At 34.6% G+C, this 19,740-nt stretch overlaps 1 protein-coding gene across 2 annotated transcripts in view; it reads left to right on the top strand.

Moving 5' to 3' along the window:
- The window catches only part of LOC125650430 (zinc finger FYVE domain-containing protein 26-like), a 56,227-nt gene extending 39,635 nt beyond the window's left edge, over positions 1-16,592 (top strand). For both annotated transcript variants that reach the window (XM_056164528.1, XM_056164529.1), the window contains 16 exons: positions 512-675; positions 2,282-2,412; positions 4,733-4,949; positions 5,775-5,935; positions 7,323-7,499; positions 7,906-8,071; positions 8,165-8,260; positions 8,469-8,528; positions 10,725-10,868; positions 11,115-11,312; positions 11,571-11,815; positions 12,078-12,246; positions 12,637-12,696; positions 12,874-13,056; positions 14,865-14,915; positions 15,131-16,592. In XM_056164528.1, the coding sequence (XP_056020503.1) occupies positions 512-675; positions 2,282-2,412; positions 4,733-4,949; positions 5,775-5,935; positions 7,323-7,499; positions 7,906-8,071; positions 8,165-8,260; positions 8,469-8,528; positions 10,725-10,868; positions 11,115-11,312; positions 11,571-11,815; positions 12,078-12,246; positions 12,637-12,696; positions 12,874-13,056; positions 14,865-14,915; positions 15,131-15,298 (2,390 nt within the window). In that variant the 3' untranslated portion in view covers positions 15,299-16,592. The remainder of the gene's footprint in view (positions 1-511; positions 676-2,281; positions 2,413-4,732; positions 4,950-5,774; positions 5,936-7,322; positions 7,500-7,905; positions 8,072-8,164; positions 8,261-8,468; positions 8,529-10,724; positions 10,869-11,114; positions 11,313-11,570; positions 11,816-12,077; positions 12,247-12,636; positions 12,697-12,873; positions 13,057-14,864; positions 14,916-15,130) is intronic.
- The last annotated feature ends 3,148 nt before the right edge of the window (positions 16,593-19,740 follow it).

Consider the following 19,740-nt stretch of genomic DNA (forward strand, 5'->3'; position numbering starts at 1 on the left):
ACCTACTCTTGAACTCTCTCTTGAACATTCTTTGTAAAATTAAACAACAGAGTGTGTGATCCGGGCTTCATGTAGTCTAATATACAATCCTGCCAGAGGCCCAAATGACCAGTGCTCAAAAACAGTTTTCATGAAAACTGTAGATGTTTTGAAAAATTGTGACTTTACTCAAAATTTTGATAACTTATATCATAAAATTTATCTAGCACAGATGTTTAAAGAACCTTGTGGTTTATTTAAAAAAAAAATCAAATGCAAACTTATACTGAAAATTTTATTTGTTTATGAAAATTATTTCAAAAGTTATCTGCATTTGAAATTCTCAGTTTATGGTCTTGAGGCCTGTTCGAGTGTTCATATTTCCCTTTCATATAAATGTGTGTGTTCATGTATGTTGCATGGATTAAATATCGTGCATATTCTAACATATCTGAATATATTTACTTCAAGAAATCATAACAGTTTTGAAATGTTTGTATTGGTGAGTTGGATTATTAATCAAACATTCCAGGTGTGAATAGAATTCCCATGAGTCCCAACAGAAGCTCTTCCGGGGTAAGAGCTGGCAAGTCTAACAAGTTTGTAATGCCAGCCGAGCCCCCACCTAAAGAAAAATGGCAACCAGACAGCTCCACACAAACATGTATGGTCTGCCAAGTGGAGCGATTCAGCATGGTCAGTCTGCTTATTAATTCAGTCTATAAATTAAAATGCCAAGTGGAGCGATTCAGCATGGTCAGTCTGCTTATTTAATTCAGTCTTTAAATTAAAATGATGTGTACAAAACTGGAGAAAATCTGCTGCTGTAACAATTACATTAAAGTGGAATATGAATTCATGTGTGTGTATATTTTAATCATTAAACCATAGAATTGCAGGAAAATTTGCACACAGAGGGATCAGAAAAGCTCATTTAAATACAGAAAACTTGATGTCACGGGCAAAATACATAATATGCATACAAATACAAGGTCACAAAACATTTTATGCCTCCTCATTCTCCCTAGTACACATAACACCAACCACAGACTATGTTGAAAATTGTTCATTGATCAAAGTTAATAACTTTGATCATATGTTGTAAATTATGTGCTTTATCAATATCAGAGAGTTGACACTAAACAAGTTGTCAGAAAAAGACAATTACAGTTAAGTATTAAAATCTATTGTTTGAACAAATATGAAACAGTTTACCACATGTAAGATTGTCTGGAAGAACAGTTCACCTTGTTGAAATCACACTGTAAGATACCAACGTAAAAACTGAAAAATATCTTTCTGTTAATAAGCAATATATACAATACAATATACATGTAAGTTGAATGGGAACATACAAAATAGCTAACCAAACACTACATGTAAAGTACATCTATAATCTGGTTTGTAAACTATACATCAACAATCTAGTTGGCAGAAGGTGGGGTCTAAGTCCTGTAGAAGAATGAAGTAATTCCTCAAAACTGGCAACTGAAATAAACATGTATTTTACTAACTGTGCATAGGGAGGCGGGAGGGAAGAAAATTATCGAAAAGTTATGCAGAACAGTTTTCTATGTTTTGCTATCTTCTGCTCTAAAGGGACGTTATCTTTTTAACCAATCAGAAAGCTTTGCAAGGTTTGTTGCAGTGAGGCCCTCCGGGCTCAAACATTGAAGAGAGCTTGGGGCCCTCGACAGGGCCCAACCAAATGAGAGAACTAGATAAAACTTATTAATTTATGTCATTCGTCTGCATAAAATAATTTTTGTATCATAAATTTCATTTATACCTTATCCTCCTGACCAAGATGCTATGTCAAAAACATTTGTTTACAGAGACTCAAGGTCTACATCACCTTGATGACCATTTACAGGAAACAGGAAATTGACAAACACTATTGCGCATGACACTTTGTTACAGTGTGCAAATTTCAAAAAACAATTAAGATTGCAAATTTCTTAGTTACAGTACATTTGAGCTGCAAATAAGACAATTCCAAAATTGTAAATTATAATTAAAAGATTTATAACACAAAAATTATAGGGTGTCCTTGTATGTACTAAACACTGGCAGTCAAACTGTCCTGAATTGTTTGTAGTGTCGTAATTCCAGAGTTGCATGGGATTCTTGCACAAAATACACTCAATTTTTAAAAAAGAAAAAAGCAATATTTTCATTTTCTTTTTTTGGCCAAATAGATTTCTTTTCATATCGAGTCCTTTTGTATAAAATTGGAATGAGTATATAATCATACAGTTTCTTTCTGATAATGAAGTTTACGTTGAAGTATATTGTTTTTCAGTTCAATAGACGCCATCACTGTCGGCGGTGTGGCAGAGTCGTCTGCTCTTCGTGTTCATCAAAGACCTCACCGATCAACGGTATGGAGGTCAGGACATGCGACGACTGTTACGCTCAGTTGTTAAGTCCAAGGTAAAATATTCCGAGGATTGGATTGTGTTTTATCATTTCCATGTAAGAACATTTAAAGGGATGTAAATGCAATGTACATGTACATAGTAACATCATCACTGGAGCATGTGTTGATTTGGTTCTTTTTGACAGCAGTTAAAGCTGACATGAATTCTTGAATACATACACATTTTATTCACCATATTTCTTTCAGATAGCCTCTTTTACTTTACCTGTATATGCCCCAAATATAATTGTTACACCTGAGTGATTTTTAGCCGGACTTGACTTGTGCACATCTCCGATAAGAATGTATAGGGAATGAGAAATAAATGAAATCACGGTTTGAAACATCATACATTGCTCTAAATTACAATAGATATATCATACATTAGTAAACATTCTGAAAGTTTTAGATCATTTAAATGCAAAAAAATCTCTTCATGCATACTTGCATGTTAGGTACACATAAGTATTTGCAGTAATTATGCCATTGACATGTAATAAATGTGGAGAAATCATTTACCAATTATTTGTGCTGATTAAGGTAACTCCATACTCGCATTATTATCTGATAAAATTATACAAAGTGTATTTATGTCCCTTTAACATATACCTGGTAATTATTATGTCAATTCTGCACTGTGCAATACGGATGACGTCACAATAACTGATATCACTAACTGGTCCAAAAATCCATATCACATATCAGACCTGCATGCAAAAATGCATATTTGCCATAGTTGCATGTAATCAATGTACATGTATGAAGATTTACCATTATAATAAATCAATGCACCTAGGTTTTTACCAAAGTAAATCAATGTATCAAGGTTCTCACCACAATAAATAATGCACCAAATATTCCTTGATGTACCTTTTGAATGCATAAAAGTAACCTACATGTGATAAAAAGAATAACACTTTATAAAATCAGCTCCCAGACTCCGTATCAAATTTTTAAAAAACAACATCATAAACACTATACCACTCGTAAACAAAATTTAAGAATGAAAAAGTGCAGTATAATTATGATAAATAGACTATTATACATGCCAAGATGTAAGACGCACATGAACAAAATCATATGTTTACGTCAGAGAATTGCAATTTTCCTTGAACAGCATTATCAAAATTTTATAAAAACTTATTAAAACAATATAATACATGTAGTATTCATAACAATTTCATGACACTGTTTCTTTACAAAAATATACAAAATGTCTGAAAAATAAGGAAATCTGTCGAATAATGGACTTGATAAAGAATTTAATGAAAACAGAGTTATTGCCCTTGGATTAAATATCATTGACTTGGAGAGTTTTGAAATATTTTATGTATAAATAGATTTTTTTGCAATAACTATTGGGAAAGACTCCAACAAAATTTATGTTCCTATTATGCATAAATCTAAATAAGTCATTGACTTTGCAAAATCTTAATATGATGTCACATGAGGGTAGAACTACGTTAAAATGGATTATAAGCAATGAGTGTAAAATCTATATTATTCATTTTCACTTCTTGCATTATACAGGTACATTTGCTTGAGTGATGCACATGGTATGTTAGCCAAGAAAACACATAAAATGCAGACAACTATTTACCCAGGGTCAGAGATGTGCACTTACCAAAAATGTTAATCTCTTTATTCTGATAAATCAAAGATAATAATAATAAACACCATTTCTATCTCCTCAGTAAACACATCATTCCATTGTACAAACTGTGACACACTTCACCCATGCCTGTCAGGCTGTCTTCAATTAGGGGAGATAATTAGCTTTAGTTAGAACATTTTCCCTGTATTGAAATGCTTTACTGGTTCGGGATTTTGCAGTTTATAGAAATTAGGAATCTGATCATATATGTACACATCTATGTGAATATATTACATGCACAATTCAAAATATATAGATGATGATTACACACACGAACACGCACGTAAGGGAATAATAATCACAAATATACATCTGAGCAGACGTATTACATGTGCAATCCAAAGTGGATTACACACAAACATATTATATATAAAAGACTTACAATAAATAATGATTTGCGAAAGTTATATCTCATGAACAGGTAGTAAGATCATTGTATCCATGCAAAAATAAGGTCCTCTGAAATAAACGTGATCTACAATATTTGATTTAGGCCATGCACCTTACCCTAAAAAAAACACACAGTTCCAAAACTCTGTCCATAATAATTTTCAAACCACCAGTGACATGAGCCTTGAATGCCCAATGTTTATGATCAGGGAAAAAAACCCATCACAAATCTGACTCTAGCCTTGTGAAATGAGAATGTGTAACATGGTATTACTCTTTCTGAAATGAAGGAAAGCGGAAGTAGAGATTTACCAGCAGTCATCAGATAACCTGTCAGGGTGCAGTCTGACCTCCAGAACACTGGGTCTGGGCTTTCCCACAATTCCTGAGGATGGGGAGGTGGGCAATCTCTCCGATGCCATGCATCATTCACAACTAATCTGGAAACTAAAACCTGGTGATCCTGATCATAATAAAATGGTTCGAGAGGATTTCTATTATGAACAGGTAAGAGGACAAATGAATATTGATAAGAAATAATGATATTATTGAATAATGCCAGCTCTGAAATAGAAACTAATAAATCATGCAGTTCTAATAATACAGGTGTAAAATACTCTGCATTATTGTGTAAAATACTCACATCTGATTGGCCAAGAATCAGTGGGGAAAAAAACATGTTTCCCTCTGAGAAGAATAGAAAGTTTGTGCTCCAGGGTGATAGTATCTAGCAATGGGTAACATTACTTGACAATGGGTGATATTATAAAAATTTTCATATGCATCAAATCTATGCATGTATGGTTTGCTGTAGATTGTTTGGCATTTGTAATAAACGCGAATATCTACAATGATATACAAAACATCACATGACAATGATTGATCAAAAGTCAACAGACATTTACTACTAAACAGTTTGTTTTGTTTGCTATGTTGTTTATATAACATTCAGTATGATAAAACAAATATTACATGTAGTTGAGGGTCACATTGAAAATTTTCACCCCTAGAGAAACCATTGTCAACCTCGGTTATGCCTCTGTTGACAATGGTTTTCTTGGCGTGAAAATTTTCAATGTGACCCTCAGCTACATGCAATATCTATATATATTTTTAACAGTGCATAGCAGGTGCAGGCCCATAGGAATGCTTTCCATACACACAACCTTTATTTTTCGAAAATTTTAAATGAATTCACAAATGAAATTTACGAAAATTTTGTACCAGAGTGTACGTGTTCTGCTCATTTCCCCCCATTAGAATGCTTTCTACCAGCCTGTATGGACATGTTTTATGAATAGATGTGAATTATATTTCTAACTTTCCTTTCAGGCACCCAGTACTTCTCTGTGTCTGTCCTTGCTTGGACTTCACAGTAAGCCCCAAAAATGTGGACAGCTGATGTTGGACCTCTGTGACAATCTATCCCAGTTTCTTAAACCTATTGCCCCTGGTGTTCCCAACCCAGAGGTGGACTACAGCCTGGTGCTCAGGTGGGAAATTCTTAATAAATAAATTTCATATTTATATATGCATAAGGGTATGAACTGCGGTGCTTTACACCAGCGTTACCCTTTCATGAAAAGTAGACTGGTTTGAAGTGTTGCAGTTCATACCCTCGTGTATTTTCAAAAATGAAATTTATTTCTTATATTTACATTCTACAACACTTTCATTTCTGTAGGAATACTATAATATTTATCAAGATTCATACACACTTTGTTCACAACTGCATCATATTCATGAGGAAATGCTACCATTACAGTTAGTAAAGGTATTGAAGGCAAAAATATTGGAAATGTAAATATATTACAGGATCCTATTTAGTAGACTGAAACCAGGAATGTCAATAAATATCAGAGCCACCAACATTGAATATAAAATCAGTATTCCATTTTTTGACAAAAATGCATTTTTATATGATAATTCAAACAAATTTGTTAACCACAAACTTGAAATAAACGATCCCTCTCTAATAATCCATCTATATACATGTATGTACAAGTACATTATTTAGATGAAACTGCCTTAAGGGATTCAAACGACTACATTAAAATATCTCCATTAAAGTTCTGTCAGCTAAAGAAATAGGACATAAACAACATGCCATGAAAATCTAGTGCACAGCAATTTTTCAAATAAAATCTAGAAGCTAAAAATGTGAAATGCATATGTGCAAGTCTGATTCTGAGAGGAATTCAAACATTCTGTAGTAATTGGTAACATAAACACCTAAGCTTCTTGGGCTAGCTATGCTTTTAACTAATCCTCAGGTGGCTGTTTTAAGATCTGAGAGCCTCTTGTTATGGGAATATACATGGAAAAACCTTTTAAAAATCTTTTTCTCAAGAGCAACAGTGCCATGGTTAGCCATATTGATATGCAAGCATCAACAGATAGTGCAGACTCCATTTTGTTTAAAAACCATGGCTCTCAGTATTGGCTGGGGCCTCAATAAGGGATAACAGTTTTATAAGAGGATATACAGAGTTTTGCATATGGAGGCTATAGGTAAAAATCTTTGAAAATCTTCTGCTCAAGACCAGCAGGGCCATGGTTATCTACATCAATATGCAAGCATTCTCAGGTAGTGCTGATTTCAGTTTAATCAAACATGTCCCAGGGGGTAGGGTGGGGCCACAATAGGGGATTAATGTTTCACATGACAATATAGGAGGGTTTATTTTACAAAAAATATTCTCGAGACCAGCAGGGCCATAATTTGTCATCATTTAAATAGCATCCTCAGGTACTGCAGATTAAATTTTCTTTGACAGAGAAATATAAGATAACCACTGACTCAGATTTTCATCTTTTACAAATTTGAAATGCATTGTATAATTTTGTCAGTTGATTGAAATATTTTGTTCATTATTTTAGTATGATGAAGACTCTGTTAGTTCATGCTAAGATGCAGTATATTGATACTGGTGACCCCCAGGGCCTTGTACGTTGTGAGACCTACCAGAGTCATCTTGACCTGCTCGGAATACTGGTGGGGGACAACTATACAGACCTCCCCACACTGCAGGAACTCACGAAGAAAGACTATGTCATGTGAGTGGCAGCAACCTGTCTTATCCAATGTCATTACTATAGATATATATATTAGGTTATGTATGGCGGTCTGCTCAGTTTTAGTTTTGTAGGTGTCAAACCTTTTACCATTTCAGACACAATCATTCATAAATGCAATTCATGTCAATTCCATATGCACAAGGAACTATCCAGATTATAGTTGGACAATGATACATTGGGTTGAATGAATAAGATGGACTCAAAACAAAACAATGAAAAATTGATCTGAATATCTGTACTAGGTTCATATGGTAATTCCAGATCCTATACTGACCTCCACTAGGAGTATACTGTTTCAAAAAGAGTTCTTTCTATTTAGCAGATACCTGTATGTGTCTCTATTAAACAAATGGAACAGAAGCTTTATTAAATTGTTTATATGTAGGAGGATGAGAGACAAACTGATTCAAGTGGAACGACTCCACCTAGCTGTGGAGGTCTCCACCAAGTGTGGACTAGACCCAGCAGGTGTGTGGGCAGCCTGGGGAATGAACTGTTTGCTGAATGGGGACTTCCCTGGGGCCAGGGAAAAGTTTAGTCGCTGTTTGAAGGTCAGCTGATGAGAACTGTAAATTTTCAGTGTTTAACGATTTTTTTCTTCTTGTGTATTCCCTGTGAAGTGAATGTGTTCTTAATACTTACAGCCTCTTTCTGATCGTAATCAAGTGATTTATCCCCCCAAACTCCTGGCAGATGTGATTGACTTTCTAGAATCTGTCCCATCTCCTGTCACTAAACATGTAAGTACAGGCTTAGATCTAAAGAAGTGGCTGTTTTCTTCACGTTATAGTTTACAGTAACTGAAAAATGATTATCGATTTATCAAAGAGATTTATATACTAGTGTAGACCCTTATTGTCAGTCATTGTACATATACAATGTGTACAGTTTGCATAAAATAATGATATTGTATTGATTGCTAATGTACCTCAGTTTTCATCTCTTCAGTTGCAGTTAATGAAGTCTAAAAGAGGGACTTGGCAAGACTTGTTAGCAGATCCAGTGATGGTGCGTTTGTGTACATTTATAATGTACATTTGTATGTACAATTCCTCGTAAGAGAATGCATGAAAACTGTACATACAGTATCAAACAGATTGTGGAAGTTTGTAGACCCAAATAAAACTGTACATACAGTATCAAACAGATTGTGGAAGTTTGTAGACCCAAATAAAACTGTACATACAGCATCAAACAGATTGTGGAAGTTTGTAGACCCAAATAAAACTGTACATACAGTATCAAACAGATTGTGGAAGTTTGTAGACCCAAATCTTCACAAATGAATTTAATTTCACTTTTGAAATGCAATTTGATTGGTTCAACATTCTTTATATCACATAGACAAGTTACCGTAAAGTACCACCATATAACATCCTAAGAATGTTAAAATGCTTTCTTTGGTTTGTTAAATGGGATATGAAGGTCACAAACATTGCAGACAAAATTTGTAACATTTTTTTAGGTCACCTGAGTAAACTCAGGTGACCTATTGCAATTGGTTGTCGTCTGTCGTTGTGCATTAACAATTGAACATTTTCAACTTCTTCTTGATAAATACTATTCCAATTCTTTTCAAATTTGGTATGAAGCATCTTTGGGACAAGGGGGACATAAATTGTAAATTTCAGGACTCCTGCTCCCTTGGGGCCTTAGGGGTGGGGCAAATCTGCCCAAAATTTACCAATTTTCAAAAATCTTCTTCTCTAGAACCACACATGTGTAAGAAAAACTAAATGCATAGGGATGTAGAGCAGGAAGGCCTCTACCAAAATTGTAAATTTCATGATCCCCTGGGTAGGGGTTTTGACCCCAGGGTGGGACCAAACCTAGAATGTAGTGTTTATGTATAAAACACTTATATAACATCTTCTTTAGTGCTATTGATACTAAATTGAAACTAAATGGATATTTAGAAGAAGTAGGTAGTCCTTTACCAAAATTATAAATTAGATGATCTCAGGGGTAGGGGTTTTGGTATTAGGGTGGGGCCAAAATGGTCAGTTATTAAATGTGTGAACAATAGAAATTTTGAATTTTTTTTTATTACTACCATTCCAATTCTTTTCGAATTTGGTACGAAGTATTTCTGGAAGAAGGGGGACATCAATTGTAAATTTAAGGATTCCTACACCCCCTGGTCCTTAGGGGTGGGGCAAAAACTGCCCAAAATTTACCAATTTTTAAAAAATTTCTTCTCTAGAACTGCACATGTTTAAAAAAAAAACTAAATGCATCATGATGTAGAGCAGGAAGGCCTCTACCAAAATTGTAAATTTCATGATCCTTGGGGTAGGGGTTTTGACCCCAGGGCGGGGTCAAACTTAGTATATAGTGTATGTGTAAAACATTTAATTATCATCTTCTTTAATTCTATTGATAGTAAATTGAAACTAAATGGATATTAATTTAGAAGTAGTAGGTAGTCCTTTACCAAAATTGTAAATTGCATGATCCTAGGGGTAAGAGTTTGGTTTCAGGGTGGTATCAAAATTAAATTATTGATTTGAAGGACTTATTAAGTTTGCTGATACTGTATAAAAACTAAATGCATACTTAGGAAAAGCAGAAAAAAATGTGCAAAAAAAATGGTGAATTTCACAACCCAGGGTTTGACTCTAGGATGGGTCCAGATTTATTCATATCTTTTAATGTTAATACACATATGATATGATGTAAAGCCTCTCATCAGTGTATGCACTTTTGAGGGCTTTGAAGTTTTAAGAACACATCTTGTTAATACTGTTCCTGAACATTAGAATTTAGCTCAGATATTCAGAACAGGAAATTTTTTCTAGATTTCATAGCCCTTGAGAGTAGTGATACTTTTTCACTAGTACTCGGGTGACCGATAAGGCCTGTGGGAGTAGTGATACTTTTTCACTAGTACTCAGGTGACCGATAAGGCCTGTGGGAGTAGTGATACTTTTTCACTAGTACTTAGGTGACCGTGGGCCTTTTTATTTTAGGAGATGTAATATCAATTTACGTAAACGAAGTGTGCCACACTCTTGTTTGTCTGAAAATTTGAAGGTGTCATTGTTGGTTTAAGTTATGCAAACATTCATTTTATTGACTGTGCTAATGCATTGCCAGTAAATGTTATTCATTCTCCCAAGTTTTACAAAAACAAGCCAAACATTCTTTATATCACTGGATTTGTGGTGGTGCACAGTGTGTTTATAGGAACTTTTGTGTTATCAGTTGACGGAGGAAGGAAACACAGACTCCCTGCAGTACCATGAGTGCCATTATTACTTGAAGACGTATGCAAGCTTCTACACCATCATCAACTTTCACCGCAAAAATGGACGATGGATGAAGGCTGTGCAATATATATTTGATCAGGTATGAATTATAGTCAATTTGATTCTGCAAACTTTCGGTGAATTTTTTTTTTTTAATTTATTCGAACTTATATTTTATAATGAAGGCTATGCCAAATTTTAAAAAATAACTTCGATAAATTTGTGTACCAGTATATATTATATGATTGTGTATAGCTAACCACTTCAAACACTGTTTTCACCCATTTATGAACTTTGTTCAGGAAGTCATTAACAGCTTGATAAAGATTGGCACTCTTATTTGTAGAAATGTTCCAAGGAAGTATTTGTAGAATCCTTGTTGATTCCTGCCCTGAAGTCTGGGGAGCTGGGAAAGCTGACAGATCAAATGATAATGTTGGATCCATCCCTGGAAAAGTGGAATCCGTACCTGACTGCCACCTGTCGACACCTTGTCAAACATCGACTTCATAATGTCCTCTATGAATTCCAGATATTCATGAAGGTGAGGGAGCTGAATGGGAGTTAGGGTTAGCTTTTAGCATTAGAATACCAGTATTCTGAAGTGCATGTAGTATGTATCATACTTCTTGAAGTACAGCTAAATGTTGTAAATGGAAGATACTGCAGTAATAGACAAAAGGCTAATGTTATTTCATGTAATGAATAACGACAGGTCACATACTCAGAAATATTATACATGTACACATTTAGTTAAAAAAGAAACTGCACATTTTAAGTCATATTCCTTCTCTTTCCACAGGATTTCATTCGAGCGGCTATGACCTGCATTAACTATTTTTATCAGGAAGGAGCTAATAGCTACCTAGATTTGTACATAAGGATCAGTTACCTTCACACAGCCCTCAGGCACATGCAATCTTACCTGGACCCCTCTGCATGGGGCAGTGTCAGGCGACCTATTGTATCAGAGGAGTCAAAGTTCAGTTCTTCAGGTCAAAGTACAGACTCCGTTCGATTAATCCAGTCTCCAGAGGATGTTTCCAGGTCATTATTTTAAAATAATGTTAGACTCTTATCTATTATCTTATAGCTTTGTAAATGTTGGAAAAACATTTTTTTAAGAACTTGCACCTTTTTTTTCTTTTTCGAATTATGTCTCAAAATATTCCTAGTTATTCACTATAGAGGTTCTTTGTGTTTTACCATGAAGTTGTGTTAGTCTTCATCCTAGCTTCTCTCCAAAATAATGCCCGACATTTGTGGAAAATCCAATTAGAATTACACTGCACTTTGATATTCTTTTTAGAAACATAAGAACTGTGTCAATACAAATTGAAGTAACAAAATATCTGTATCACTGTCTGACCAACCCTGACCCAGAGACAAATATGCCATCCTCGGTCTTGGACATCAAACAACAGTACCTCCCCACCATGTTTGGAAACACAAAAATCAGGACAGATCTCGTCAACATGGTTTGTTTTTTTATTTTATTTTCAATCACTGGACTGTCTTTGTAATGTTTAAGTTGAAATAGTTGGAATTTAATTTTCAGAAAATTTTACATGCTCAAATTTTTTTAATAGTCTGTCCATGTATGTTAGAAATTTAAAGTAGCATTTAATTTTCAGAAAATTGTGACCGACTCAGTTTTTTTTCTCAACAGTCTGTATGTGTATGTCAGAAATCTTATTACCATAATTCATTAGAGCAACGATTGACTTACATGCATTACGCATCCTTTGATATACACTGCACATTTAACATGGGCATAAATAAGACATGTGTGGGGAAGATGATTGGTGGAAGCATTTCTCATCGTAAGGTTGCTTTTGAGCTAGTGATCATCTTGTATATCTACACAGGTTCTCTTGAGTGGAAATGATATTTCAACAGCATTTGAACTGTCCTACAAAATAATCAAGGTATGTTACTCTCATTAAGTAAACATGAGTGTTTGTATTTACATGTAATTAAAATTAAAAGAAGTAGAAATACATTCTTTTACATTATCTTATCAATGGAGACAACACAGAAAAAGCCCTTCATTTTGCACTTTTATTTAAGTATATTTCTTAAATCTTTTATCTTCATTCTTCAAGGAATATAAACTTGGTGGAACAGCTATTTTTACTCATGTAGCAAGAGAAATGGCCAAGGCTCATCGCTACGTGTATGTTAGGGCACTGCTGGATTCCATTGCTAGGGTTGGTTATAGTGATGATGACACAGTGGACGAGATTGTAGGAGCATGTATACTGGTCATCTCCAACAGCCCCAGTGAGGTATGTAATGTACACTGGTCATCTCAAACAACCCCACTGTGGTATGTAATGTATGCTGGTCATCTCAAACAACCCCACTGTGGTATGTACTGGTCATCTCAAACAGCCCCACTGATGTATGTACTGGTCATCTCAAACAGTCCCAGTGAGGTATGTACTGGTCATCTCAAACACCCCCACTGAGGTATGTAATGTATGCTGGTCATCTCAAACAACCCCACTGTGGTATGTACTGGTCATCTCAAACAGTCCCACTGAGGTATGTACTGGTCATCTCAAACAGTCCCAGTGAGGTATGTACTGGTCATCTCAAACAGTCCCACTGAGGTATGTACTGGTCATTTCAAACAACCCCACTGAGGTATGTAATGTATGCTGGTCATCTCAAACAGCCCCACTGAGGTATGTACTGGTCATCTCAAACAACACCACTGAGGTATGTAATGTATACTGGTCATCTTCATCAACCCTATTTAGGTATGTAATGTATACATGTACTATCATACTCTGTTGACCATTAAGACCCATGACTCACCTTTCATAAATACCTGTATATCTATTATAGGATTAAACTTTTTTTATGCCCCCCCCCCCCCCCCCCCCAAAGAGGATGGGCAGATTGCTTTACACCTGTTGGTTGGTCAGTCGACAGACACCACATCTTGTCTGCTCAATATCTAGATAACAATTTACTTGATCATAATGATATTTCATTTGTGGGTTGGTTATGAATAGAAGAGGACCCCTATTGATTTTGAGGTCCCATGGTCAAGGGTCAAACTGGACACAAGAATATACTGTCCACTCAATATCTTGAGAACCCTTTGCTTGACAGACATCAAACTTGGTTCACTGGTACATCTTCAGGAGAAGATGACCCCTATTGATCTTGAGGTCACATGGTCAAAGGTCAGGGGTCAAACTGGACATAGGAATATACCTTTCATTCAATATCTGGAGAACCCTTTGCTTGACAGACATTAAACTTGGTACACTGGAACATCTTAAGGAGTAGATGACTACTATTGATTTTGATGTCACCTGGTCAAAGGTCAAGGGTTAAACTGGACATAGTGATATATTGTCTCCTATATTTTAAGAATCATTGGCTTGATTGACACCAAACTTGGTACACTGGTACAGCATAAGGAGTAGATGACCCCTATTGATTTTTAGGTCACATGGTCAATCCACTCTGGACATAGGAAGGTATTGTCTGCTCAATATTTTGAAATGACTTGGCACTACTATCAATTAAATGATGCATGTGTATAACCCTTTTCAATTTTGTACCATGGAGGGGGGGGGGGGGGGGGGGGCATACATGTTTTACAAACATTGCTTGTTTGAAGAATTTATCAATGTGTAAACTCTGAATAAAAGTTTGTGAGTAAAATGTCCAGAATTTACACATCGATAAATCTTCAAAAAGAATGTTTGATTCTTATAATTCGAAATCATTCCCTGTATTATCAATTTCAATAATTTGAATAGTTTCCCCACACTATGTTATTTGTTTTCTGGTGCCTATGTATACATAGCATTTTTGGATTTATAAATTTGAAGGTATAAATTCTCATTTAGCTTTATTTTTGTCCAATCAAAACAATTGTAATAAATAACCTTTGACTTATGATGATATATATTTCGATTTACTGTGGTTAATCAGTTTGTAAACATTGCAGAATGAATTACTAGTCATAATAATTCTGAATCATTTAATTTGATTTTCAGTGTAATCATATAAGAAATATGACAAGTGATTCCCAAGTCATTAGATATACAATAAATTATGTAATTTTTTTCAGGCTAAAGAAGCTGAAAACCTTATCAAGTTACTGAGAAAGGATTCTAATAAGGTAACGGTAGTTTTAACCAGGAAACATGGTTTTGTAATTGAAAATTCTAAATGCATGTTCAAAGCAGATTCAATATTATCAATGATAAAGCATATACTTTGTTCATTATCAAATTTAAATGTAAACTTCATAAACACTTTAGATAAAACAAAACTTCTTCCTTGCATTCAAAATATATCTTCAATTTCACTAATGCCGCTGTTTACATGCTTTAGATCAATGCCTACATACTCTGTGGTAAGCTGCGATCAGCCTACCTAATGGCTGTGAAAACAGACCGAGTAGAAGACGTCCAGAGGATAGCTGGGGCAGCTCAGCGAATGGGACAAACAGCTGTCAAAAGCATCTGTACAAAGTGGCTACAACAGAAAGAAAAACAGTGATTGGGAAGAAACTTCTAAGATTATTATACAATTAAGCAATACAAAATCTGAAAAATTATGAGAAAATTTGAAGATGTCCAATTATGAATTTAAACCCTTTTCAAGGACAAAAATGTACCAATTTAAAGATCCTGAATTTTTTTTAACAAAATCTAAAAATTTTCACTAGAGGGGATCCAACATGTAATTGTTCTGGTGGGAGTGATTTCTATTGGGATAGGATTTTTTACAATGTTTTTACAGTGGAAAACGATGCTCAAATTCAGAACACATAGTTTCTATAGCTTTTATTACTTGCAATAGATTTGGAAATTGCTTTGAATATTAAAAAGTAAAATATCGATCATAATTGAAAATATGAATCTGATAAGATTTTTCTCTCATCCCTTTTATCATAATATTTTGGGTGTTCTGCTTCTGTCACATACAAAAGTAATGAAATTAATCAATATAAAACGAAATCACTCAAATTTATGAATTACGACAATAAAAGCTTTTTATATTCTCTAAAAGCTTTGTTTCAACCAGTGTAATGTATTATTTCTACTCAGCAGAATATCATAATCTTTGCATTTGATAAGAATCTGAAATGTCTTGATTGACCATCACTGCAAAATTTGAGCAAAAGTACATTTTCAATTTTGTCTGAAACTTTTTTATATCGACATGCTGGTATACATGTAATCCAATCACATTCCCAGTTCTGTTTGAAACCTTTCTAGACTACTAGAATAGATTGTACTCTCTCTTTCTCTCTCTCAATCACTGTCAAAAATATTGGGTTCAGACCCTTATAGGCTTCAAATCCTAGTCAGTATTGATTAGCTATATATTTATCTTTTATAGTGGTATTGGTGCTTAAAACAAAGAACTGAATGTGATTTTGAAATGTCTATGAATGCAATGTATTATACTGATATATTACTTGTAAACCATACTTATAAACTGTCATTACCTACATATACATATGTGTCAAGTCCATGTCAAAAATGATTGTATGCTTCATGTGATAAATATTGATGTCTGTGATACAAGAAGATGTATTCTATTTCTTGTCTTCTTTTTTTTGGTTGTTCTTCTTTTCTTCTGAATTAAACATTGCATGACAGCAATTGAACAGTGATTGAATCAGTATTGTAATAAAATATTTAACAAATCATTGAAACTGATCTACATCACCCATTTTTTAAAAACAGCGTTAACATGTGTATGTCACACCTGCATGTATTTACAATGTACCAATATTTATATTGACCAATGTTTTGCCAGTAATAAAGTTTGCTGTTTCATTGTATGTGTAGAGATGTGTTATATTCCTTGATATAAGTTAGCATTCATTGTATGTGTAGATATCATATTCCTTGATATTAGTAAGCATTAATTATAATCAGCAAACCTTTAATACAAACAACTTAGCTATTACCATTTATCCCTGAATATGGGTACAACTAAAATTATCTTACGAAATTATCTACAACTTTTCTTTTTCAATCACAATCACAGGCAATTGCATTGCCTGGGGGTCGAATTTACTATATAAAGACTCTATATGGTAAATTCGACCCCAAGCGATGCAATTGCCTGTGATCACAATTGATTAACATTAGGAACAAATAATGATCCTAATTAGAATGTTTAAAATGTTTGATGTGGTTAGAATGTTTAGCTTTATTTAATTGAATTGATGGAACCTGCGGAATATATATACACAGAAGTCGTAATGGAAATGGGAACAGTACTACGTTATTTGTTTACACTTAATGTTACACATGTAAACTTAATGTTACACATGTAAACTTAATGTTACACATGTAAATATGGTATGTCTGTGCATCACAAGAGGATAAAAAATGCAAAATTTTTGTGATTGGTGTATATTGCTCTGGAGCAACTGTCCAGGCCAGGTGATGGAGACTTGCAGTCATTGGATGTTTACTGTACATGTGTAACACCAATACAATCAGATCACAACTTCTTGGAGTTGGTTAAAAGTGTTTATCAACTTAAAAGTCGGGGGCATATTCTTTTACACCTGCCAATCCATCCCGGTATGTGATGTCTCCTCCAACAGTGAATTTAGCTCACCTGAGCTCAATTAAGTGAACTTTTCCGATCACCCGTTGTCAGTTCTTCCATGCATGTTACCTTTTGCATATTTTTGACTTGTACTTTAGAACCATTGGACTAATTTTAACCAAAGTTAATTGGCACAAAGCATCTTTGGGCAAAGAGGAAGCAAAATCATTAAATGAAGGGCAACACCCATTTCTAAGGGGAGACAAGAAACAAGAAAAAAGATTGGGTGTCTTAAAAAAATCTTCTTGAGAACCACTCCAGGCTAAAATAGATGAAATTTATGTGAAACCATCCTGACATAGTGTAGATTCTAAATTCTTCAAATCATGACCCAGGGAATAGTATTGCACCACATTAGGGGATCAAAGTTTTGCATGGGAATATGATATGTTGGTTGTTTTACGTCCTGTTGAGAATTTTTCCCTCATATTGAGACGTCACCAGCTGTAGACGAAGTACCACAAATTTAGACCTACACTTCGCGCTCAGGGCCCTAGCAGTTAGGGTTCTGTGCCACTGCCTGCCACGACACTGTACCTCTGTTTTTAAGGTCATGTCTGAAAGACCTGTGATTCTTGCTTCTAAATGCTGAGCGTCTGGTGAAAGAGCAATCACTACCTATTTTTACATCTTGGGTATGACACAAGCGGGGCTTCAATTCATAACCTCCTGTTAAAGACCACTCTACCACTTAGCTATCATAAATATTTTTAAAATAATTTTTAAAAATCACCTCAAGAATAGCAAGGCCACGATTAGTCTTATTAATATGCAAGTATCCTCAGGTAGTGCAGATTCAAGTTTTTCAAATCATTGCCCTAGTGGTAGGTTGGAGCCACGATAAAGGTTCAAAGTTTATATGGGAGAAATTTTTCGAAAATCTTTTCTAGAAATATAGGGCCATCATTAGTATCCAAGCATCTTAAGAAGATCATTTTTGAAAAGAGTTTGTATTAAGTATCATTAATATGAAATGCAAACTTGCTCAATACTTTTATTTGTTCAATGACCTTGACTTGACTCTGTTTAATATTTATCCTTCATAACTCAAAATAACAATGTGTAATTCTTAATCACATAACAAGTTCATAAAGTTAAACATTTTTCTGAGGTTTTATAATAATTTGTTTGGTTAGATCATCTGAGTCACTCAGGTGACCTATATTGCATCCATCGCCGTATCGTCTGTTAACATTTTAGGTCACTAATTGAGTAAACTCGGGTGACTTATTGCAATTGGTCAGGGCCTGTCTTGCATTAGCAATTGAATATTTTATTAACTTCTTGATAACTACCATTCCAATTCTTTTCAAATTTGGTATGAAACATCTCTGCGATAAGTAGGACATAAATTGTAAATTTCAGGACTCCTGCATCCTAGGGCAGGACAAAAAACTGCCAAAAATTGACCCATTTTCAAAAATCTTCTCTACAACTGCACATGTGTAAGAAAAACTAAATGTAGTCTATAGAGCAGGAAGGTTTTTACCAAAATTGTAAATTTCATGATCCCCAGGTTAGAGGTTCAGATTCCAGGGCAGGGCAAAACTTGTTATATAGCGTTTATGTGTAAACATTTAAATCTTATCAGTTATTGTCGTTATCATTGGAAAGGCTTCTTTGATTTTACTGATACTGTATAAAAGCTAAATGCATATTTAGGAAAAGCAAAGAGGGGTGTATGTACCAAAATTGTGAATTTTGCAACTCCAGGGTTCTGACTAGGGTAGGTCCAAATAGTTATATAGTGTTAATATAACATATATAATTACCCCGGTATTAAGTCCTTCATCAGCATGGGCACTTTTGGGGGCAATTGTGTTTTAATAACATATCTTGTTTTGTGCAGCTGCTGAAAATTAAAATTTAGCTTACAGATATGCAGAACAGGAAAAACTCGTAGCTAGTTATACCCGGGTGACTGACAAGCCCGTGGGCCCCCTGTTAAAGAACATATGTTAATTAAGCATGTACTGCTGGAAGTACATGAATAAACCAATTTTATGTGAAATAAGATGTCATTCACTAACATCTATCTTGTCTGGTACTCAAAAGATGTTTGTAAAACATATACAACACTCTTTTCCGAATCACGGTATTACATAATGCAGAATTAAATCTGCCCAGTAGTCTTCTTGAATCACGGTATTACATAATGCAGAATTAAATCTGCCCAGTTGTCTTCTTGAATCACGGTATTGCATAATGCAGAATTAAATCTGCCCAGTAGTCTTCTTGAATCACGGTATTACATAATGCAGAATTAAATCTGCCCAGTTGTCTTCTTGAATCACGGTATTGCATAATGCAGAATTAAATCTGCCCAGTTGTCTTTCCGAATCACGGTATTACATAATGCAGAATTA

Source organism: Ostrea edulis, chromosome 5, assembly GCF_947568905.1.
Source record: "Ostrea edulis chromosome 5, xbOstEdul1.1, whole genome shotgun sequence".
NCBI lineage: Eukaryota > Metazoa > Mollusca > Bivalvia > Ostreida > Ostreidae > Ostrea > Ostrea edulis.